General features: G+C 50.5%; 1 protein-coding gene across 4 annotated transcripts in view; it reads left to right on the top strand.

The window, feature by feature from the left end:
- Nucleotides 1-25,033, top strand: part of CHN2 (chimerin 2) — a 461,718-nt gene that overhangs the window by 272,323 nt on the left and 164,362 nt on the right. For 3 of the 4 annotated variants that reach the window (XM_086942204.1, XM_086942203.1, XM_086942206.1), the window contains exons 4-6: nucleotides 5,227-5,258; nucleotides 17,110-17,223; nucleotides 22,301-22,586. In XM_086942204.1, the coding sequence (XP_086798330.1) occupies nucleotides 5,227-5,258; nucleotides 17,110-17,223; nucleotides 22,301-22,586 (432 nt within the window). Of the gene's footprint in view, nucleotides 1-5,226; nucleotides 5,259-5,378; nucleotides 5,478-17,109; nucleotides 17,224-22,300; nucleotides 22,587-25,033 lie in introns of those variants that run through there. The other variant, XM_086942205.1, reaches the window with a different exon arrangement.

Here is a 25,033-nt window from a genome sequence, read left to right as displayed (position 1 = left end):
GAAATGTTTTTTTGAGCATGCGAAGAATGTTGAAGCAGGATGAAGAGACAGCGTTGACTTGTCTGTTCATTGAGAGTGAAGAATCCAGGATGACGCCTAGGTTCCGTGCGTGGTCTGTCGGGATGGGTGCTTTTCCAAGGGCTTCCGGCCACCAAGAGTCGTCCCATGCAGAGGGGGATGTACCTAAGATGAGGACTTCTGTTTTATCTGAGTTCAGTTTCAGACGGCTGTGTTTCATCCATTCGGCAACTTCTTTCATTCCTTCGTGTAGGTTAGTTTTGGCGGTGCTGGGGTCATTGGTGAGAGAAAGGATCAGTTGAGTGTCATCTGCGTAAGAGATGATGTTGAGGTTGTGTTGGCGGGCGATGGCCGCGAGGGGGCTCATGTATACGTTGAAGAGGGTGGGGCTGAGTGAGGATCCTTGTGGAATGCCACAGATGACTTCAGAGGCCTCGGACTTGAATGGTGGAAGGCGGACTCTCTGCGTTCTACCGGTGAGGAACGAGGTGATCCATTCAAGTGCTTTTCCTTGTATTCCGATGTTTCTGAGGCGTTGTAAAAGGGTGCTGTGGCAGACTGTGTCGAATGCTGCAGAGAGGTCGAGGAGGATGAGGGCGACTGTGTCTCCATTGTCCAGTAGAGTTCGAATGTCGTCTGCTGCTGCGATGAGGGCGGTCTCAGTGCTGTGTTTTGCTCGGAAGCCGGATTGTGAGGAGTCGAGGGATTTGTTGGCTTCGAGAAAAGCGGCGAGCTGGTTGTTGACAGCTTTCTAGATTACATTGGCCGGGAATGGAAGGAGCGAAATGGGGCGGTAATTTTTGAGTTCGGTGGGGTCCGCTGTGGGTTTTTTCAGAAGGGCGGTGAGTTCTGCGTGTTTCCAGTTTTCCGGGAAGGTGGCGGAGTTGAAGGAGCAGTTGATGACGTCTCGGAGGTGCGGTGCTATGACGGAGTCTGCTTTGTTGAAGATGTGGTGAGGACATGGGTCTGTGGGTGATCCTGAGTGGATGGAGTTCATCAGGCGGATGGTGTCCTCAGTGGAGATTGGGTTCCAGTCGTTAAGGGTGTTCGCGGGGGAGAATGTTCAGCATATGGTTGGGTGGGTTGGTCTCCGGGTTGGTTGTCGAAGCTGTTGTGGATGTCTGCAATCTTGTTGTGGAAGAATGAGGCTAGGGAGTCGCAGAGGGCTTGAGAGGGTGTGATGTCGTTGGAGTTGGCCGAGGGATTGGAAAATTCCTTGACGATGTTGAAAAGTTCCTTGCTGTTGTGGGCGTTGTTGTCAAGTCGATCCTTGAATGCTGTTTTCTTGGCCTTTCGGATTAGTTGGTGGTGAGTGCGGGTGGCGTTTTTGAAGGCGTCCTTGGTGCTAGTGGTTGGGTCTTTTTTCCAGGCCTTTTCAAGGGAGCGGCAGAGTTTCTTGGACTTCTTAAGATCATCGTTGAACCATGAGGCTTTCTTGTTGCCGGGTTTGCTTTTGCGTTTTTTCAGTGGTGCTAAGGTGTCGGCGGTGTTGGATAACCATAGGGTGAAGTTGGCGGCGGCTTGGTCTGGGTTAGAAGAGTGGGCTGGGGTGTTTAGAAGGAGCGATGAGGAGATCTGGTCGGTGGTGATTTTGTTCCAGTTTCTTTGCAGAGTTGGTTGGAGGTGATTGGCGGGTTTTGGCTTGTTGTAGGTGAAGTGAACGCAGCTGTGGTCAGTCCAGAGGAGATCCGTAGTGTGGCTGAAGGAGACATGATTGCTGGAGGTGAAGATGGGGTCGAGTGTGTGACCTGCGATGTGGGTGGGGGAAGTGACCAGTTGTTTAAGTCCGAGGTTGGCAAGGTTGTCCAAGAGGGTGGTGGTGTTGTGGTCGTTGATTTTTTCAAGGTGAAAGTTGAGGTCTCCCAGAAGGATGTAGTCTTTGGAGGGGAGCGCGTGTGGAGTGATGAAGTCCGTGATGTCTTCACTGAATTTTGCGCGGGGTCCTGGTGGTCTGTAGAGGAGGGTGCCTCTGAGTGTGGTCTTGGGGTCGATGTGGATCTGGAAGTGAAGGTGTTCGGAGTTGGCGAGGTTGGCGTCAGAGCTGGTTGAGATGCGGATTGATTTCTTATGAACGATAGCGATTCCTCCTCCTGTGTGGCCGGTACGGTCTTTGCGAGTGATCTTATAGTCTTCAGGGATGGCAATGGTGATGTCTGGGGCGGAGGAAGCGTTCATGCATGTTTCCGTTAGGAAGGCGATGTCTGGAGAGATGGTGTCTAGTAGATTCCATAGGTCAATGGCGTGTCTGTGGATCGAGCGGGTGTTGAGAAGGATGCATTGTAGGTGGTTGGGGTTGGGAATCTGTGGTGTGGTCGTAGCGGAGATGTTGTCGGTGCCGCTGAATTTGCAGGAGTAGCAGGAGAAAGGTCCATGGGTGTGTCCAGGAGCTGCTTGAACGCAGTTGGGGGCGCGACCGGGGTTAAGGGCTAGGAGGGTTGCGGCATCGTAGGTAAAGCGGGAGGGCTGGGAGGGACAGGGGCCAGGGGGTCTGGCGCTGGGCGCGGTCCAGGCACGGACGGGCGTAGACGGGCTTACCTTTGGCGCACCTTCGGCACGGATTGGGCGCGGTCGCTGCGCGTGAACGCTGCGCACGTGAACTCCTGTCATATGTGGAAAGTGGAGGGGGAGGGGCGAGGGCGGCTCAGCTGGGAGGCGGGTCGGGCACACGAGGACCACAACAACAAACAAAATGGAGGCGGAGGGGGGAGCAGGGCGGAGCGCTATTGGCTAACGCGCAAACTATGTTATGAAACAGCAAGCACAATGAAATACTTTGAGCGCTAGAGAGGCAAAGCGGTAAACAAGCAGGTGAAATAAAATGCAGCTTAAATAAGTCAATCTGAGCAAAGCAGCGCTACGATACCACGTGTGTGCCAGGGACACTGGGAGCGACCACTCGGTCCGTGAGGAGGAGCGAGTCACAGCGTCTAGAGGGCGAGGAGCGCTATATCAAGTCAGTGGGAGGGTGGCTCAGCTGGGAGGCGGGTCGGGCACACGAGGACCACAACAACAAACAAAATGGAGGCGGAGGGGGGAGCAGGGCGGAGCGCTATTGGCTAACGCGCAAACTATGTTATGAAACAGCAAGCACAATGAACAAACAAAAATGCTTGTACTCACCTGTTTACAGGAAATGTACCAGTGCAGTATCCAGGTATATTGTACTTTGTAAGAAAAGTAATCTGCAAAGTAATCTACTGGTCATAATACTAAAAAGCCCATACAAAGTGTAAGTACTGTATTTCCAAAGCATTGCATTTTCAGTAACAATACTGTAATCAAATCAAAATGCATGTACAATTGCAATTCAACTGTTTACAAACTGCATTACTATTGTGAAGTACTTATTGCTTACCTGTGCCAGGCTTGCTTGGTTCTAGAAAATAAAATAACGAAAAGAATATTTTTGCACAAAAACAATTGGTCTGAGGTTCATTCTTTGAGTGTGTGAATTTATTTGCTGAGTGTGTACAACAAATGCTCAACACTACCCTCTGGCACTTCCATACTCCTCAACCAAACTACCACGAATAGAGAATGAGGTGCTATCTACTTTACCTCTGACTACCTTTGGGGATCCACTGGACTCAGTGCACACGATACCTCACTGTGGTATAGTATATACAGAGCCTGCTTCCTACATGGACCCGAAGCTCACTCCGTGCACGTTGTTAGCTCTGGGTCTGTTCAACAGTGGTGTTGTCAAATCCAAACATGAAGCTGACACGAGGCACATGTGGCACTCAGGCTGGAAGCAGCTGTTCAAACGTACTCCGTTCTGCTGCTCCAATCCATGCTGTGTATGTGCGGGTGATAGAAGTGTCCAGCCTTCCTTCTTTGGCAGCATTTTTGGCACAGCCCTGTCTCTGTCCACATTCACTCTCCTATAACTGGCCATCTTACATCATTTGCTGTGTGGCCTCCATGTTGGTAGGAGTTACCAGTTTAGTTCTGCCTTGATTTTCTTTGTTCTTGCACCTACACACTTCTGATTCATGGACAAGTTATCATCGATGTCACGTTTGGACTTTTGCAAGTGACGTGTTTTAATGGATTTTTACAGAGAGTACATTTGTTGCAGGGTTGCTGTCCTGGGCCCGGGTCATGTTCCATTTTGTTCTATGTGTATTTCCCCTTTGGTTACATTTTACTCGTGCATGTGTCCCTTTGGGAAACATCCTTTACCATGCGGATTTTACTCCGCAAGGCTTTAACAACACGTCCACTACAACGCAATTCGTAACCACGACTTGTGCTGGAGGGCGCTAGAGGATTAAGAATAGTATATTTACTATTCCAACACCTTCCCTAGTGTCCACGGGGACTGGTGTTAGAATAGTAAATTATACTATTCTCAATCCGCGCCCCCAACGCAAGTCGTGGTAACGACTTGCGTTGTAAGGGACGTGTTGTTAAAGCACGCGTAGTGACGGTAAGCATCGTACCGTCATACATCGGTCCCTTTTGTTGGCCAACAAAGGTGTTTCAAATTTGTTGCCCCTACTGGCAAGATCCTGCAGTTTTTTGGACTTTTAATTTTATGACTTTCTTGTTTTTCCTCTCTATTAATATTTTATGCTCTTTTAAGGTAAGCTTACCCTGCAGTTCGACACACAGTTGTGCAGTCAAAGCATCACACCTCTCAAGGTCTGTCGAAATCTAAGTAATTGTTAAAGGGGCATTATAGTTAGTAGTTAAAATGAGATCAAAACTATAGTTTAAAAAACTAAAAAACACTGAAATTCAACAATCCAAGGCTTTCACCAAAGAGGGGTGGGCAGGTTTATTAGTGGTTAATATAAGATGCTTTCCCAGCATCCCTCAGTGAGGTCCAAGTTAAGGGAACTCTGCGAAGACGCCATATTATGTCCATTTGGAAAGGGGTCTTGGTCAACACTGGAATAAGGGCCACAGGGCGTTGACGTCCCTGCACAGATGATCTGGGCAATGGAGTTTCTTCTTTAACACACACAGTGCCATTAAATAAACATATGAAAATATAAAATGTGTTATCATGATCCTCCATGAAATGTTTGTACTAATTGGTTTGCGTTTTTGTATAAAAAAGTAATTGTTACTACTTGGAAATAGTTCACTGTGTGTTTTGTATATTGATTTAATTAACTCATATTTTTTTTTAAAGTGTCGCTCTTGGCCCTGCCTTCTCAAGCCCAAAAGACCAATTTCTCTTCTTCTCTCGTTCTGTAGGTGGAGAACAGACCCAAATATTACGGAAGGGAGTAAGTATATTATCACCTATGGATGGCTTTTTTTTATTTTTTATTTATTTATTTTTTTTTTTTTTAGGTCTTATATAGCGCATGGCTGCCCGTGAGCGTCCCAGCGCTGAAATTGCAGAACTTCTGAGGGTGAAGACGGGGAAAGGAAGGAAGTTATTGCGGGAAGAGATGAGTTTTTAAATGCTTGCGGAATTTCAGAAGATTGGACTCAGAACGAAGGTGAAATGGCAAGGCATTCCAAGAGATGGCCACAGTAACCGAGAAACGGCGTCCTCCAGTTTGGGCTTTTCTAATTTTTTGGACTGTGGCCAGATGACCTTGAGCTGATCGTAGGGGCCTGTTGGGTCTGTATGGAAAGATCATATCTTTTAGCATTGGGGGCCCTTGATTTTGCAAAGCTTTATGGGCCGTGCAAAGGGCCTTCAATTTGACCCTTTCGCGGATCGGCAGCCAATGTAGTGCCTTAAGGGCGGGTTTGGCTGAGACTCTGCGAGAGGTCCCAGTAAGAGTCCTAGCTGCGGCATTCTGTGTTCTTTGAAGAATGTTGATCGTGGATTCCGGGGCAGCAAGAAAGAGAGCATTGCAGTAATCTAGTCTTGATAGGACTAGACCTTGAACAAGCAATTTCTGGGAGGGTCCTGGAAGTAAGGGGAGGATCTTTCTGATGGAACGCAGTAGCCCCACACATGTGCCAGCTGTTTTTTTCGCTTGCGTTTTGAGGGATAGGTCCTGTTCGAGCCAGAAACCCAGACTTTTTAATTCAGTCTTAGGTTGAGGGAGGGGGCCTAAGCATGCTGGCCACATGGCAGATGGAAGAGAAGATATTTTGTTTCCCAACAGCATGAGCTCAGTTTTCGAGCCATTGAGCTTAAGCCTTGAGGCGGACATCCAGGCATGAATACCCTCTAGACAATCATGAAGGTTTTTTACCTTATCCTCTTCCAGAGAAAATGAAACGATCATTTGGGTGTCGTCAGCGTATGTGACGGCTTTTATCCCAAAAGGGGAGACCACGTCATCCAGGGGGGCCATGTATGTTTTAAAAAGCGTAGGGCTCAATGAAGAGCCCTGGGGGACCCCACACTGGAGAGGGAGAGTATCGGATCGCACATTCCCTTCGCAGACCTGAAAAGTTCTATCTTTTAGGAATGAAGAGAGCCAGCAGAGGGCTGTGCCCCTTACTCCCAGACTGAAGAGGCGCTTAATGAGGGTTTTGTGGTCCACCGTATCAAATGCAGCGCTTAGATCCAGGAGGATCAGTAACACTGATCCTCCCGAATCCAAGATGCATCTTGCCTCTTCAATTACCTTCAAAAGGGCTGTTTCCGTCCCTTGACCTGGACGGAAGCCTGTCTGTGTAGGACGAAGGAGATTGTTGGTTTCAAGGAAGGCAGACAATTGCTTGTTGACTACCTTCTCTGCAATCTTACTTAGTCCAGGAAGGAGTGAAATTGGGCGGAGGTTAGTCAGATCTGTAGGGTCCATACCCGTTTTTTTCTGAAGTGCCTTAACAATGGCATGTTTCCAATCAGGAGGGACCACTCCCTGGTTCAACGAGGCATTAATAAGATTGGTGGCCAGATGCGAGATGGTGGGTCCGACCTGTTTGAGAATGTGGATAGGAGCAGGATCGTTAGGGGAACCACTTTTCAAGTCTGAAAGAGTTTTTAAGAAGTCGTCCTCAGAAAGTTGGCTGAAACTGTCTAATGTTGGACCACTGACAGAGACTAATGAAGCGGTCAGGGAGTTATCATCGTTTAAAGGAGGAAGTGACTGTAGGATCTTGGTGATTTTATTTTGGAAAAAACAAGCTATTTGGTTGCATTTGTCAGTTGTGGGTTGTTGGTTTGGGAGGGTGTTCGGTATAGTTAGGAGCTCTTTAACTATTTTATAGGTCTCCCGAGAAGAATTAGAAGCAGCTTTGATTTTTTTATCAAAGAAGGAGGCTTGGGCTGCTTTTCGCGCCGCTTTATAAGTCCTCATCGCTGCTTTATATTCTTCCTTGGTGGTGGGGTCCCATGTTTTCCTCCATTTACGCTCATGACTTTTACAGATTTTCTTAAGGTTCCTGAGTTCCTGTGAGAACCATGGTGATTTAAAAGTGGTACTTCTTCTCTTTAAGTCGATCTTCGGGGCGACTATATCCAAGGTGGAGGTGATCCAATTAGTGAAGTTATCGTTGGCTAGCACAGGATCAGGATCTGCTAGAGGGGTAGATCGTGTCAACTCCTGTGTCCAGTCTTCAAAAGGTATTTTGGACCATGGTCTGTCCCGTTCTCTAGGAGTTTGCAATTGGCCAGTGACTTTGCTAATTTGCCACATAAAAGGGATGAGGAAGTGATCAGACCAAGGGAGAGGGAGTGCAGGGCGAGCTTCAATTTTTGTGAGATTGGCAAATAAGGGATCCAGGAGGTGACCCTTGGTGTGGGTTGCCTCTGAGTTGGTCAGATGAAGGTCGAGTACTTTTTTATGCTGGTTCACTGGCTCCTTCCCTGCTGTGTTGTACATGATTAAATATGTTAATAATATTATTAGCACAAGTGTCAGTCAACGCCTATTGGTTGACTGTCCAAGCCATTGAGTTCCATAGGAGCTTCTCTCAATGCTGTGAACCAATCACAGTCGCCGGTGTCCTTTCACCAATGTTATTACTTAGCCCAAGTAACATCACTTGTCTTTGACTGCAGATGCCGTCACAGGAAGTGACATCACATTCTCATTCACTCCAACATCATGTCAAGAAGTGAAATCACACAACCTTAAATGCGGTCAGACTCTCACAGAGGTGGACAAGGGCGGCCGTAGGAATGCAGAGGACGCAGGAGGGGGCTGTTGAAAGACGCGGCGAGATGACCCTGCGTGCAGCTGCCCACGCCATTAAATCACGCAGGCCCATCACTGCCTGCCATATATGAGAAGCCTTGAGAAAGTGTATGGGGCGAAACACGTGCTGGCTGTTATCGTGTTCTGAAGGCTGTGATCCTACGCTTGCGAATCAAGAGCATATCAATTCACGCTCAGCCACAAATTCACTGCCAGATAAATAATTTCCATTCTGGATTCCCGCGTCATACTGTTATCAATACTTACGGGTGATCCCTGTGGGCTCCAACACTTGTATGATTATTTCAGAATGAACACTAGGGCATTTTCAAAAGACTGCCTGGTCATTTCAGTTGGGTGTTCTCCCCTGCCTGAGGGTGGTAGTAAGGGGGTTAGGGGTTTGGGAGTGGCATTTTGTGTGAGGTCAGAGGTGAGCTGGACAAAGTTGGCAAGGAGGTGGTCTTTCATGTTTTAAGAACATTGGAGATTCAAGCCACCATGGCTGAAGTTGGTAACAGAAGTCTTGAAATTGAAGCCAAAGAAACCAGAAACATAGAATGGGTTATAGCCATATCTTTTATTTTAACATGTTTTAATACCCTTTTTTTAATTTAAAACTTACTGTCACCTCCGTAGTCTCCCTATGGTAAAGTATTAGGAAATGTGAAAAACTTTATCAAACTTAAAAAAAATAGTAAAAATATGTTTATGGTAAAAGGTATTGTAAATGATCAATATATGATTTAAATTTAGAATAAAAGAAAAAATGCAACAGCTGTAATAACTTATTTTAAATTCAAAATGTAACAAAGTTGAACATATTGAAATGCATTATTTTTCAGAAGGTTAAAATGAAGGAAAAAAATAAACAAAAAGGTGTTCTTTATAATATATTAATAATTATTAAAAGCAATGTACAGAATTAATTCAAAGTAACTTCATTATATTTTAAATGCAAATATTAGCTTAATTCATAAATTCTAAAAGGTTATTAAAGTAAATAAAAAAATATGTTTTGTTTTAAGAAATTTATTTTGATTACATTAAAATGATATATAGTTCCAAATATTTTAATCAATTGAATTTAATGTAACATTATATTCTATTGAGGTTTTGTTCTATGTCCCTACCTCCATCGTTTTTCATAGGAGGGTGTTTCAGTAGCAGTGGGCAGCCATGTGTGTGTGGTGCCGGCCTTACTATGGCTGAAAGGAGGCTTTCCGACCGAGATCATAATCGGCTCCTTAGTCTTTCATGATTCAACTACTGTTCTTCATTATATCAGGGGCGGCTCCTCCGCTAAGGCGGAGGAGGCCCGCCCCACTGCTCTTTGAGATGGAAAAAGAAAACGATAATAACACAGTGTTGGACAGGCCACGTGAAGGGCCACTCTCCCCCGGCTCGACCAGGCCCGAGCCCGGTCACGCAAGTACCGCACACCACCATTGCACGTCCTCCGTCCCCTCAGGGACCCCTGCCTTCAACCATATCGACCTCGTGGGCCCGATCCACTGCCGGCCCACGCGCCCCGCCTGGGCCGCCATCTTGGACACTTCATCACGAGGCCGCCTGGCCCCCGATCGACCTCAACCCTGGGCCTAGCCCGGCCTCAGACATTCCGGCACCACCCTCCACCCAGGAGGTGAGCGGGCTACTTGGCAAGTCAATGGGAGAAAGAGGTGCCGATGGCTCTCCCCCGCCAAGTGCCGCTCGCCCATCACCTCCCCGGGCGCTGGCTCCACCCCCCTGCTGGGTGTCTGGACTCCCTCATCCCGGACCTCCCGACCTCCAAGTGCGAGGGTCCGGACATCAAAGCACGCCAGCCCTATAACTGGGGCAGCTCCAGAGCAGGAAGGCAGTTGTATCTTGGAGTCGAGAGACGTAAAGAGGAACTCATCCTGGACGGACTACTGGCGCTGCCGTAGCTCTGTCCTGTGCACCATCATCCTGCCTGTTGGCGCTGCCACAGCCGTCGTAACCTACAGTCTTCATCGTCGTCGGGACCTGCTGGCGTGGCCGCGGACCGTTGTAACCGTCACCTTTCACCGGGACCTGCTTGGCTCCTCCACGGCCCGATCATCTCAACGCCGAGCTCGAGGATTGAGAGCTACTTCGTACTCATTGGTAATTAAGACTGTCCCGCTACCCCTTTCCTCAGCCAAAGACTTGAACCGAGGGGACCCCTGAGTCCAGACCTCCTTGTATCATACCCTCGTAACCTAGGAATTGCATATAAAGTCTCGTTAACCTTCAGTCTTGTGTGGTGTCCGTCTGTGGGGGGGAAGTTACTTGTCTGTACAGTCGTTGGAGGCGGCTCTCCCCGGAGACCTCTCCCCGTAATCTCGGCCGACCTTCCCGGTCCGTCTAACATTGGTGGCCAGCGACGGGATCCGAATCACCGCATAACGTACAGAGAGTAGCTCACCCCACAACGAACCACAATGACAACTAAAGAAAGCGGATCAACTGAGAAGTTCCAAAGGGAAAAACTGGAGGAATACAGTCATCGTGAACTAAAGCAGTTCTGCATCGAACTAGGTATCGCTACCACCGGACTAAGCACCAAGGACGATTTTAAGCATGCCCTAGAATCTTGGGCAGAGACCAGGGATGCCGAAGCCCCTGAGCAAAGCACCGCGAACAAAACCAGCACGGCCCCTGAAGGGCAAAGAACCGGTCTCACGCAAGACGAAATCCAAGAAAGAGAAAAAACCCGACTACACGAGCTAGAAATGGCCCGACTCAAGATGGACGTAGAACTCAAATTGGCCGAACAAAAAATCAACTTAGAGCACCTACGTCTCCGAGAAGAAAGAGAGGAGAAACAGAGACAAAGGGAGCTCGAGGAAAAGAAACTGGCGTACGAGCACGAACGGAACCTAGCCGAGATCAACCTGCGCAAACAGAATAAAGAGTTAGGGGTGCCCGAGAGACCACACACCCCAGGGACCACGGAGAAAAAGGTACACATCCCCAAGGATGTGGTCCGAGAATATTTCCGAGAAGACGACATCCAGCAATGGTTTAAGGCCTATGAAATCGCTATGACTGCACACCGGATCGATAGAAACGATTGGGGAGCCGGCCTATGGGGCAGATTCCTCAATGAGGGCCGCGATACCCTGTTACAGCTCCCAGACCACCAGATGACCTCCTACGACCATATGAAAGCGGCCCTCCTCACCCGCTATGGCCTCACGCCCGAGATGTACCGTCAGAGGTTCCGAGACTGCACACGCATCCCGGGTACAACTTGGGTGGACTATGTCACGTACTTTAGCCGAGCTTTCGAAGGCTGGATCAAAGGAAACAACGTCACGACCTACGAGCAGCTGTTCAATCTGATGGTATGGGAGCATCTGTCCAACAATTGCTTCATTGAACTACGCCAACACCTCCTCGACAGCAAGTTAACCGATCCCCGGCAGCTCGCAGCCGAAGCTGACCGGTGGGAGATCACCAGAGTGGGCCGGAACGGGTCCTACGAGCAGAGCAGGAACAACAATGGTCACTACCGACCCAGAGGAGGAGGAGGGGGCCAAGGACGAGGAAGAGACAACACTCCGGCCGCCCCCGCTACCAGCACCACCCCCCCGGCCAACCGGGGCAGCACCCCGGCGCGACCGGGGTACAGAGCCAATGTCACGTGCCACCGATGCCAACGAGTCGGCCACTATGCAAACGACCCAAGCTGCCCGCAGTATCAGAGTCCAAAACCCCGCCAAGTGGCCGCCGCGGCACTAGGGGAAGAACAGATCTCCGAGGAACAAGAAACAGGCGAGCAAGAGTATCAGGAGTGGGAGCCAGCCGCCATGACTCTCGCGTGCTTAGGGGGAAGAGACATGGTCCCGCGGGTCCCCCTACCCGCTAACACCCAGAAGTACAGCCAATGGGTGAGCATCAATGGACAACGGGCCGAAGCCCTTCGGGACACCGGGGCCAGTGTGACAGCCGTCCGCTGTCACCTGGTGACCCCAGAACAATATCTACCGAACATTCTCTGCCCTGTGCGATCAGCCGACAACTCGGAAAGTCTGTGTCGGATGGCCTGCGTCCCCTTTGAGTGGGGAGGGGTCTCCGGCCTGTTGAAGGTGACGGTCCGAGACGACGCCCCCGTGGACTGCCTCCTCGGAAATGACCTAGAGAGCTCCCCGTGGGCAGCCGTGGAGCGAAAAGAACACTTGGGGATGTTAGGCGTCCCGGACTGGGCGTGCGTCACCACCCGGTCCATGGCCGCCCGTGCCAACCATCACCCGGAAGAACCAGAATGGCCGGCGCCACCGCCTCCGGTCGCCCCAGCCGAGACCTCCGACCATGACACCCCCCTCGAACCTGCTCAGCCTTCCGACCTCGCTAACCTTGACCAGTGGGCCCAAGAGGGGGGGCCCACCCAAGAACAATTTCGCCAGGAACAGAAGACCTGTCCCTCCCTAGAGGGACTTCGCCAACAAGCGCTCGCCCAAAGCGCAGGGGATACCTCCGGAACTCATTGGGTCTACTGGGACAGTGATCTATTGTACAGCGAGCAAAGAATCGCCGAGCTGGGGGCCAACCGAGTACTAGTAGTGCCCCTCCGCTTCAGAGACTTTCTGCTAAACCTGGCCCACGATGTCCCCCTGGCAGGGCACCTGGGACAAGATAAGACCTACAGTCGCCTAGTGACCCACTTCTTCTGGCCCAAAATGAGAAACGATGTGCACCAGCATTGCCGATCTTGCCCCACGTGCCAAGCCAGTGGGAAGAGCGGCCGCAAACTAAAGGCCCCCTTGCAACCTTTTCCAGTAGTCACGACCCCATTTGAGAGGGTCGGAATAGACATTGTGGGACCCCTGGACCCGCGTACGAAACAAGGCCATCGCTTCATCCTGGTGCTAGTGGACCACGCCACCCGCTACCCTGAGGCTGTCCCTCTCCGGACCGTGACAGCCCCAGTGGTCGGCCGGGCCCTGATGGGGATCTTCTCCCGTGTAGGGTTCCCCCGAGAAGTCGTCAGCGACAGAGGCACGAACTTTATCTCTAAATACATGAAATCCCTCTGGCAACAGTGTGGGGTCACCTACCGATTCACGACCCCCTATCACCCCCAAGGGAACGGACTTGTTGAGCGGTTCAACCGCACGCTAAAAGGGATGATCGGGGGATTGGAAGAGCCCCTCCGTCGCCAGTGGGATGTGCTGCTACCGTGCCTCCTCTTCGCCTACCGAGAGGTCCCACAGAAATCCCTAGGCTTCAGCCCATTTGAACTGCTATACGGGCACCCAGTGCGGGGGCCGCTCAGCCTGATCAAGGAAGGCTGGGAGATGCCTCCGGCCAAGAACCCTCCAGATGTCTTCCGGTACCTCCTCACCCTCCGCAACCAGTCCCGGCGGTTCAGAGACCTAGCAAAAACCAACCTAGAGGCCAGTCAAGAGGACATGAAAAAATGGTATGACCAGAACGCCTCATCCATTGAATTCGAACCGGGACAACAGGTATGGGTAATGTCCCCCACGGAGCCATGCGCTCTCCAAGACAAATGGACGGGGCCCTTCAAGGTAATCGAGCGCAAGGGCCCTGCCACCTATCTGATCGATATGGAGTCCTCCCGGAACCCACTCCGAGTTCTCCACACCAACAGACTGAAACCCCACTTTGCACGAACAGAACTCAGCCTACTGATGGCCACAGACAATGGGGTTGAAGACGACTCCGAACCTCTCCCTGACCTCCTGCGGACCCAGGAGCAGGACGGCTCCGTGGATGGGGTCCGACTCTCGGAGACCCTCACCAGAGAACAACGCCAAGAGTGCCAAGCCCTCCTGTCACAGTTCGCCAGTCTGTTCTCCCTCACCCCAGGTGTCACTTCCTGGTGTGTGCACGATGTGGACACCGGCGACAGCTCTCCTATCCGCCACCGGGCCTACCGCGTACCTGATCGGGTACGGGCCTGCATCCAGGCGGAAGTGGCCAAAATGCTCACGCTCGGGGTCATCGAGCCCTCAGACAGTCCATGGGCCAGCCCGGTCGTACTGGTCCCCAAAGCAGCCGCCCCCGGAGCCACACCAGAGCTCCGGTTCTGCGTCGACTACCGGGGCCTGAATGAAGTCACCAAAACGGACGCACACCCCATCCCCCGGGCAGATGAACTGGTCGACCGAATGGGAGCTGCCCGCTTCCTCAGCATCTTCGACCTGACAGCAGGTTATTGGCAGATCGGCCTCACCCCCCGAGCACAAGAACGTTCTGCCTTCTCCACCCCCGATGGCCACTACCATTTTACGGTCATGCCCTTCGGCATGAAGAATGCCCCAGCGACTTTCCAACGGCTCGTCAATCAGGTCCTGGCGGGGCTCGAAGGGTTCAGCGCCGCCTACCTCGACGACATCGCTGTGTACAGCCACCATTGGACCGAGCACCTTCACCACCTCCGAGCAGTGCTGCAAGCCCTTCAGCGAGCTGGCCTCACGATCAAGGCCAGCAAGTGTCAAATTGGACAAGGGTCTGTGACCTACCTCGGACACCAGGTGGGAAGCGGCCTAGTGGCCCCTCTACAGCTGAAAATTGCCGCCATCCAGAACTGGCAGCCCCCTATCACCCAAACCGAGGTACGAGCCTTCCTGGGCCTCACGGGCTATTACCGAAGGTTCGTAAAAGACTATGGTACCATAGTGGGGCCTCTCACAGAACTCACGTCAAAGAATCAGCCCAAGAAAGTGAACTGGACCTCAGAGTGTCAAACGGCATTCGAACAGTTGAAGGCCGCCATGTGTTCCGCCCCTGTGCTCCAGGCCCCCGACTACAGCCGGGAGTTCATCGTCCAGACGGACGCCTCCGACCAGGGCATTGGGGCGGTCCTGTCTCAAGTGAACACCGAAGGCCTCGATCAACCGGTGGCCTTCATCAGCCGGAGACTCCTACCACGGGAGCAACGCTGGAGCACCATAGAGAGGGAAGCCTTCGCGGTGGTATGGGCCCTCAAGAAGCTCCGGCCCTACCTTTTTGGCACCCACTTCCGGGTGCAGACCGACCACCGACCCCTGCAGTGGCTGATGCATATGCGGGGGGAAAACCCAAAGTTGCTACGCTGGTCCATCTCCTTGCAAGGTATGGACTTCACAGTCGAACACCGGCCTGGGCCCGATCACGCCAACGCAGACGGCCTGTCCCGGTTTTTCCGCCTCGACGAGGAGAGTCCCCAAGAGGATGGGTAGCTCTCCCCGCCTTCAGCTGGGGGGGACGCATGTTGGACAGGCCACGTGACGGGCCACTCTCCCCCGGCTCGACCAGGCCCGAGCCCGGTCACGCAAGTACCGCACACCACCATTGCACGTCCTCCGTCCCCTCAGGGACCCCTGCCTTCAACCATATCGACCTCGTGGGCCCGATCCACTGCCGGCCCACGCGCCCCGCCTGGGCCGCCATCTTGGACACTTCATCACGAGGCCGCCTGGCCCCCGATCGACCTCAACCCTGGGCCTAGCCCGGCCTCAGACATTCCGGCACCACCCTCCACCCAGGAGGTGAGCGGGCTACTTGGCAAGTCAATGGGAGAAAGAGGTGCCGATGGCTCTCCCCCGCCAAGTGCCGCTCGCCCATCACCTCCCCGGGCGCTGGCTCCACCCCCCTGCTGGGTGTCTGGACTCCCTCATCCCGGACCTCCCGACCTCCAAGTGCGAGGGTCCGGACATCAAAGCACGCCAGCCCTATAACTGGGGCAGCTCCAGAGCAGGAAGGCAGTTGTATCTTGGAGTCGAGAGACGTAAAGAGGAACTCATCCTGGACGGACTACTGGCGCTGCCGTAGCTCTGTCCTGTGCACCATCATCCTGCCTGTTGGCGCTGCCACAGCCGTCGTAACCTACAGTCTTCATCGTCGTCGGGACCTGCTGGCGTGGCCGCGGACCGTTGTAACCGTCACCTTTCACCGGGACCTGCTTGGCTCCTCCACGGCCCGATCATCTCAACGCCGAGCTCGAGGATTGAGAGCTACTTCGTACTCATTGGTAATTAAGACTGTCCCGCTACCCCTTTCCTCAGCCAAAGACTTGAACCGAGGGGACCCCTGAGTCCAGACCTCCTTGTATCATACCCTCGTAACCTAGGAATTGCATATAAAGTCTCGTTAACCTTCAGTCTTGTGTGGTGTCCGTCTGTGGGGGGGAAGTTACTTGTCTGTACAGTCGTTGGAGGCGGCTCTCCCCGGAGACCTCTCCCCGTAATCTCGGCCGACCTTCCCGGTCCGTCTAACACACAGTTATTTTTGTTTTCTTTTTCTCATGTTCCGGGATGGGTTAGGGCGTAGCAGAGCTGGAGGCACAGGGGGTGGAGTGGTTTGCACACTTCAAGTGTGCATGACTGTTTGGCAGGCCACTTGGCCAGGCCAAACAGTCATACATGCTTTGTATGTTCACCACCAAGTGCATTACACAGCCATGTGGGAAACATGCAAAGACCCCAGTCCCCAACTGAGCGCTGATCCACACCGCTCAGACCAATCACTGCGCTGCATTGAAGCATTATGATTGGCTTAGTGGAGCCAATCACAACACTGCATTGCAGCGATGTGATTGGCTGAGGGAAGCCTGGGTGCTTCCTGGTTCGAAGACTCGCAGAGAAGCAGAAGAAAATGTGGACGGCGATAGAGGTAAGAGTTTATTCCCTATTTTATTTAGTCCCGAGCTCCCCCCACCCTGCCCCGCCTCTCCACCCTCATTTCCTGCCAGCCGCTACTGCATTATATGTTGGTCTTTCTAAATATCTAAGAGACCCACTGAAGTCTACGCAAAGGGATTTTATGTCTTCTTTTGTCTTTGCTTCTGGAATCTCATTTCCCCCTAAGTCACTGGTCTTATTAGGTAGCATGTTTTACATAATGCTAAGTTTGTGTCCTGTGTATCATTCTCAGGTGTCCCTCCTCTGAGGCTCTGCTGTTATTGGGCTCTGGGGCCAGACGAACAAAGGGTTGCCTTTGTTAACTCTGCAGTCACTTATGTTTGAGGGGATGGCTCAGCCTTCTTCTTGTTTCTAACCTTCCTCCTTCCTTCCTTCAGGTTCCACGGGATTATTTCCAGAGACGAGGTAGACGAGCTTCTGGCCGGAATGGAGGGCGCCTACCTCATCCGGGAGAGCCAGCGACAGCCCGGCACTTACACGTTAGCCCTCAGGTGTGTCCCTGTGCAGCACTTGTCCTGTGTAGTGATGGACTAGTGGAGTGTGGTTAGTACAACATTGTGAGTGAGTGTGTATGTTTGGGTGTATGCGTGCGTGTATGTATGTACATTTGTGTGTGTGTGCGCATCTGTATGTCCCTACATGTGTGTGCACATACATGTATGTTTGTGTGTGTGTTTATGTATCTATGTGTGTGTGTGTGTGTGTGTGGTATGTTTATGTACATTTGTGTGTGTATGTGCACACATGTGTAGGTATCTACATGTGTGTATGTGTGTTTGTGTGTGTTAATGTATGTAAGTTTGTGTGTGTGTGTGTGTGTGCGCATGGGTGTATGTATCTACGTGTGCATGTGCATGTATGCATGTATGTTTGTGTGTGAGTGGTATGTGTGTGCACACATGTATGTATCTACATATGTATGTGTGTGTGCATGAGCATGTATGTATGTACCTTTGTGTGTGTGGTATGTGTGGGGTGTCTGTGTGTGCAAGCGTGTATGTAACTTTGTGTGTGTGGTATATGTGCATGTGTGTGTGTGTGTGTGGTGTGTGTGTGATGCTGGCTTGCCTCTTATTTCTTCAGTGTGATGCATTCTGCATGTGTTTCTGTGTAGAGGTGTGTCACAAATCTCCAGGCAGGAGCTGTGTGTGGCTTACGTCTCTCTCTCTCCCTCTCCCTCTTTCTTTCTTTTTCTCTCTCTCTCTCTCTCTCTCTCTTTCTCTCTCTCGCTCTCTCTCTGTCTCTCACCTCTATCTCTCTGTCTCTCTCCCTCCTTCTTTCTCTCTCCCCCCTCTCTGTCTCCCCCTTCTGTCTCTCTCTCTCTCTTTCTCTCTCCCTGTCTGTCTCTCTCTATGTCTCGCCCCCCCCCCTCTCACACGCACACTGACGGCATCACCTGTAAGATGCTCCTGGTAGGGTTTGGTTCTAGTCATGGACGGCATGACATGCAGGTGGGGATGCAGGGGTCGCGCAGGGAGTGGGTTTAATTTATTAATAAAAATAATAAGCTTACTTTCCCGCTGTTCAGGTCCCGTGTCGTCTCTGCTCCTCTCCTGCCTCCCGAAAGAGCAGGAACCAGGCAGCCAGGCTCCCACCCCTAAGCCAATCAGTGCTGCAATCAGCGTTATGATTGGTAGGCCTGGGCGGTAAATTCTGTTTCGCTAGCGGAATTTTGGAAATTTGGGTAATTTCGCGTTCCACTGAGAATGCGGAATTGCCAAAAATTCTGCGATCCGCTACTTCGCAGAATTTTTTGCCTGTTTGCGTTTTCCCCCCAGCTTTCCCCCGAGCTGGCAAACAGCGTTCGCGAACGCGAAAAAAGCATTGCGACCGGGTGGAACATGCAATTCCGAGTGTTTGCTGAACTCTGCATGCTCACTGAGATTTTTCACCGTTTCGCTGAGCTTTGCGTAGCGGGACTTCGCAAATTCCGCCCAGCCCTAGTGATTGGTCGGGACGCCACCCAGCCAGGGACTAATGTCCGGGACATTAGTCCCTGCATAGCAGCCTACATGGAGAAGGGCAGCGTGTGCATGACTGGTTTGGTCAGCCACAGAGGGCCGACCAAACCAGTCATGTGCACTCAGGAGTGGGCACACCACTCCTCCCCTGCCCTACTCGTAGAGCAGCCCTGCCCACCCGCAACCAAACCATTCGGTTCTGCTTTCTCGCAGTGCGAGAACCAGAAACATAAAACTATAGTTATTACTATTTTATGTTTCTGCTTCTCGCACTGCATGAAAGCAGTGGAGTGACGCTCCTCCGCACACGTGAATGGAGCCGCCCCTGTAAATTGGTTCCCTCAATTGTTTAGGTACCACTTTGACCTTAAGCAGCAGATGGTTTCGGCCGCCCGTCACTGGATCGAAAAACAAACTGACCCTGTCAGCCAGATATTGAAGGTCTAAACTGAAGGCTCTTGGGAGCTCGGTGCGCTGCCGCAGTGTCTGAGTTCGGGGGTTCAAGGACCTGAAGAACCGGGTTTTTAGAATCCAGCGGCGCCAGGGACACACCCATAGTCTTCGGGTTCTCCTGTCTTGGCAAACAGAGACACGGAATACTTCTAGGTGGCGTCAGAGATCAAATTTATTAGCTGCACCTAGTAGCAGTAATCCCAGAAACACAACACGGTGTACAACTCAAGAAACTGCTCAATTTTGTAGAGCAAGACATCAGTATTTATACACAATATTCACATTACAAATGGACACCCACTGCAGCAAATTCTGACCAATAGAAACACATTTCTATACATTATCACATTCCAAAAAGGCTCACTTTACATTGTACCAACCCCACAAGTTAATTATTAGGATGTCCCAAATTCAATTTCCACAAGCCGGACAAACCCATAATTGAAAGCACAATGCATGTAACGAAGGAACATAAAAAAGGGAAACAATGATAGATAACGAGCAAGATAAAGAATGTGTAGAAAAGCTAAAAGTTGACGATGTCCTGAACTTTGACTTGCAATCTCAGATAGCAATCAACCAAGGAAATTGGCCTCGCAAAGGGTCAGTTTCAGATAAAGAGGTCAGTTCCTTACAATGCACCTTAGAGTCAAGGAAAGGCTTAGTTAATAAGTGCATGAACAACGAAGCCCATGAAACTTCGTTCGTCTAGTTACCTCCATGGGCCTACGTGATGGCAACACCAAAATGGAGGCACAAACAAAATGGAACCCATATTCGAGACAAAGTCTCTGAATACGTAATGAACTCGCTAGTTAACATGACAAATTCACTCCAAATTAGCCGTACTTGCTACGTACGGTACGACATCACCTAAATCGTGACGGAACTATAATATAACAGGACAAGGCAGATTTTACAGAACCTCAGACCAACAACACTACTGGTCACAAGGGTTGCTCAGTTACCCCGGGTCTCCAAGTTCTCACATAGTACTGACTTTGCACGGAGTGATTCACATCCCACCGGATCATGTCTTCAGCTATGACTCATGTCACACCGTTCATTGAAGATGAGCCATCACTCAGGTCACACCGTTCATGGTTTCAGAGTTGATTTTTGTCACCAAGGGTGAGGGTGCCTTACTGCTATTCTGCAACGCCTGTTACTAAAATTCCTCTTGTGTTGCTTCTGTGCTAGGGCCTTGAAGTCCCAAACTCCCTGAAAACCCCTAACTGTCTGGTATCCATATCTGCCAGAGAGGCTCTGGGATTTAGGTCTAGCACCTCGTGTCCCTCTAACATGGTCCTGTGTGAAGGAGGAGGAACAGAGCCTAACCTCTGAAACAACGTAATGCCAATATACAGGGCGCTCTTTAGGGGAGAGATGCTGGCCATGCAGTCATGACGTAATGCATCTATGGATTACGACTGAGACACATTTTCTTACGTGGGCGAAATACACATATTTCACATTGCACTTTTTATGACCACCTGATCAAGGTTTTTGGCTGTGAGTGACTTGTTCAAGCAGGAACGATATCGCAGAAACAAAACCTAGACGAAGAAACATTTTCTATTTGAACCGGACTCCTGCCAGCACCTGCCTGGCATCTGATTGCTAGAGATGCTGTTATTTTCAGGTCGAGCCCAGGCAGTGCGCATGTGCTGTCTGCAAGACCTGTTGTTATCTCCTCTATCGGCTTTTGGCATTCCAATGAACTGCCATTTGTTAGTTGTTGTGCCATTTAGAAATATGTCTTTTTATTGGTGCATTGGGTCGCATTCGCCCGCCTTTGCATGCTTGGGCCACGCCCAGGCGATTTCACTTATTGTTTGTTTGCGTTGGCCATCCCAAAACATCCGCGGTTCCTCCTGGTCATTCTGATCTGCTTTTTTTTGTAAGCTATCAACATTGTTTTAGGTTTTCAGGCCGTTTCCCGGAGCAGTGCTCTGTTCGACACCTGCAAAGTGGCCCTTTCTGTCCAGTAACTGCTGAGCTATGCCAATAGCTCTAACTCAAAAAAATGTGAGACCTATTGCATTGCTAATGCTTGTTACATGAGATACCGGCCAAGTAAAGTTTGCACAATATGAGTAATTTCACCTAATTTTCTTGAAAACTTTACACTCATCACAAAAAAGAGTCTGCAGTTTCGCCCACCTCTGTCTGGGTGCATCAGGGAGTATCCAAGAAGCAGAGCTTAATCTGTTAAAAAAACAATAAGTGCTAGGGTTCTTGCAGGAGGCCACTGCAGCTTGTACCATACATCACCCCTCCCAGTCATGCCAAGGATAGCAACAACACAACTGTTAATCATCACACTGCTACAAGTGTGACAATTCAAACATTTTCAGGATCCCCTAAGCTAAAAGATTGGCTTGGGCAGTAGGCAAAATCATTTTTTAATGTATATTCAATCAATAAATAACTGTCGCTGTGGTCATCTCTAAATTAGCCAGACAGTGCCACCTTGTGGCCGCAGTGAATTGTTGACAACTAAGTGTGGGTGCCAGCATCGGAAACCATAGGCTCAAATTAAGCACTGTCAAGAGAGAGTGCTTAGTCATTCTGTTTATTCAGAGATGCTCACAGTCTTTAACCCCTTCCCTGCGGGGCTAATTCCCCTGCTGTGCTGGGGGGAGGAGGGGCGCGCACAGCAACCCGGTGCTCGTGACGAGCTCAGCTCGTCATGAGCCACGGTGGCCATGTGCTTATGACGAGCTGAGCTCGTCATGACCACGCCCGTTCCAATGGAACGCCTAGCACAGCAGGGGAATTATCCCTGCGTGGGCACGGTGCAACGGTCATGACGAGCTCAGCTTGTCATGAGCACACGGCCACAGTGGCTCATGACGAGCTGAGCTCGTCATGAGCATGGGAGGGGTTAATAACTTTTCCTCAGTTTCTTGTTTGAGAAAAAAAAAACATTGTGCATTTTAAAAAGATAATCAAGAGTGCCTTGTTGTAATGGGATATGCTAACTAGTCTTACATTAATGGATTGCAGCTGTAGGGATGTCCTGACAGAAGTTATAAATGATTGTATGTTATTTGTTGGAGTATGAAATGCAGACACCATAGCAGTTGTGCTTTCAGGCCATGGCTCTCAGGTGGGTTCATATTTCTCAGGTGCTTGTCTTTCTTGACCCCAGGTTTGGACATCAAACCTTGAACTACCGCTTATTCTACGATGGGAAACACTTTGTGGGCGAGAAGCGCTTCGAGTCGATTCATGACCTGGTGACGGATGGACTGATCATGCTGTATATAGAAACCAAGGCCTCTGAGTACATTGCCAAAATGACCACCAACCCCATCTACGAGCACATCGGCTACGCCACCCAACTCCGGGATAAGGTCTGCCGCCGACTCAGCCGGCACCGGAATGGGTCCAAGAAAATCCCCGTCCCGGGTGAAAACAACACCCCAGTGGAGAAGGTGAGCGTCCACACTGGGTGGCACAATAGGTCAGAATCTACTTGGGCTTTTACTGTGATTTTTATATTTCCATGTTGCACACTTGACCTAGCCCCAACCCACTGAGCTCATGGCGGTCTGTGGATTGCTTGGCATTGTGCAAGTCCTACCCCGAGCTCATGGTCCTATTTGGGGGTGAGTGGGAAAGACCAACCCTTGGGTTTATGGTGACTGTTGGTTGTAAGACTGGTTAAAAATGGGTCAGCGCACCCGATCGGCTTATGGTTAGGGGTGGGCGTAACTTGCATAATTGTGTGTAGTGAAATCATGCGAATTGGGCGCAGAGATACTCCTTTGGGAGTCTATTCAAGCGCGGTACAAACCCACAAATAAATCAAATAAATAAATGCAGAATTTTCAAAAACTTCCTTGAGATTACACAGAATTATGTGAGGAGGGTAATTCTGTGTTTAAAGCTATTTCCTAGTGCAAAAATACACCCTGGTGTCGGAAATGGATGCCAGGATGCATTTTTTGCTCAGAAATTGCACTAAATGCAGCAGAACACGAACAGTGAGCGCAGGCAGCTGGTTGTGCTAAATGTGCGCCTGGGTAGGATATTTCTCCAACTTACTCCCAGCACTTAGTAATATTTTCTCAGCACAAAGTGCACCCTCTTATGCCCTTACGACGGTATTGTCCCCTGGCAAGGTCCAAATAAAGTGTGTTTTAACCTATGTGTAATCTTTAGCAGTGGTAGCCAGCACGGATTGGGGGAGGCAGGGCAGGGGGTGGGTGGAGAAGTGGAAGTGAAAGCTAAAAAAAACTAACAAAAAAACCCCACTTACCTTCTCGCCACGTCACGCGTCTCTGCTCCGTCCCTCCTTCATCAAACTCGGGTCGAACAGTAACAAGGAAGCGCACCCAGGCTTCCCCGACCAATCACAATGCTGCAATGCAGCGTTAGGATTGGTAAGCACCCTGGCTCCCTTGACCAATCACAATGCTGCAATGCAGCGTTATGATTGGTAAGCACCCTGGCTCCCTTGACCAATCACAGTGCAGCAGTGCAGCAACGCAGCGCTGTGAGTGGTCTGAGCGCCATGGGGCGGCGCTCAGATGGAGATTGCGGGCCCAGGCATGGTCTCCATGCAGGCTGCAATGAGGCATGGTGGTGAACATGCAAAGCATGCATGAATGTTTGGCCGGTCATGGGCCGGCCAAGCATTCATGAGCTCTTGGAGTGGGAAAACCACTCCTCCCCTGCAATGCTCTGAGAGCAGAGCAGCCCTGCCGGCCCACAAATAACCTGGAAACAATAACGTGATAATAACAAGTTATTTTCATTTTCTTTTTCCTTAGCACTGCCTAAAAGCAGTGGGTGACGCTCCTCCGCCTTGGAGGAGGAGCCGCCACTTAGGTAAAATTATTCGTAACTTGAAGGCCGCCAGGAGGCTGTGCGCTCACCACAGCTCTTAAAATGACTCCGGGAGTCGTGCCGCTGAAGGGCACTAGGGGGCAGACTTGCATTAGATTCAAGCGCCAGATACTCTTTCACGTTGGCTGAGCACGTCTTGCAGCCCTCCCCTGTCTCGATCGAGAGTATTCTCACCAGGGATAACTATTGAAATATATTCTTCAAAACACAATGGAACATCCCTGCCATTGATCTGATGTCTCATTGTAGCTCTAACATTTAAACTTAATTTAAAAAGAATAATGTTTCATCTTGATTCTGTGATTCCAGACAAATGATCTCAAAGGGAAAATCTGTGTTCGATACATTTCTTAATATATTCAGTACTCGGCACTGACCAATCATTTCCAACCCAATGAGGCCTTTCTACAGAAGCATCCTTGCCCCTAACAGCTTGGAAACCCACTTAAAACATACCTGAAGCTCGTTCCTTCCGTCACCGCCAGAGGGCGTGTCTGCTGACGCACTCTCCTAATCTGCACACGCAGGGACATCTTGAGAATTCTGGGGAGCCTGCACCAAGCGTATTTTTGGGGACCCTGTTCGGAACGGCTTTGAATTTATGATTCTATTTCAGCTCTTTCATGCCTCTTTGACCAGGTCACTTCAAATTCTAAATGTGCTTCTATCTAATATTCAGGGTTAGTGATGTGCGTTTTCAATACTGTAACACAGCAGCTGCAGCTCACTGGCCAGCCACGGCAGCATGCCTCGCGCTCGGGGGGAGGGGGGTCGCGCAGGGAGGGGGTTCACGCAGGGGGTAATTTTTTTTTCTTTAAATAATTCAACTTATCTTTCCGCCGGCCGGGTCATGCGTCTTCTCTGCTGTCCTTCTCACAGGAACAAGAAGCAGAAGCAGGCAGCCAGGCTCACTCCCTAAGCCAATGAAAATGCTGCAAGCAGGGTTGTGATTGGTCAGGACACCGCCCAGCCGGCGGCTTATGGGGAGGCCATCTTCTCTCTGCAGTCTGCAATGCAGCCTACATGCAGA

This window comes from Lissotriton vulgaris, chromosome 10 (assembly GCF_964263255.1).
Source record: "Lissotriton vulgaris chromosome 10, aLisVul1.2, whole genome shotgun sequence".
Lineage (NCBI taxonomy): Eukaryota > Metazoa > Chordata > Amphibia > Caudata > Salamandridae > Lissotriton > Lissotriton vulgaris.
Note: the sequence above shows the minus strand (reverse complement) of the source record. Positions and strands in the feature narration are given on the sequence as shown.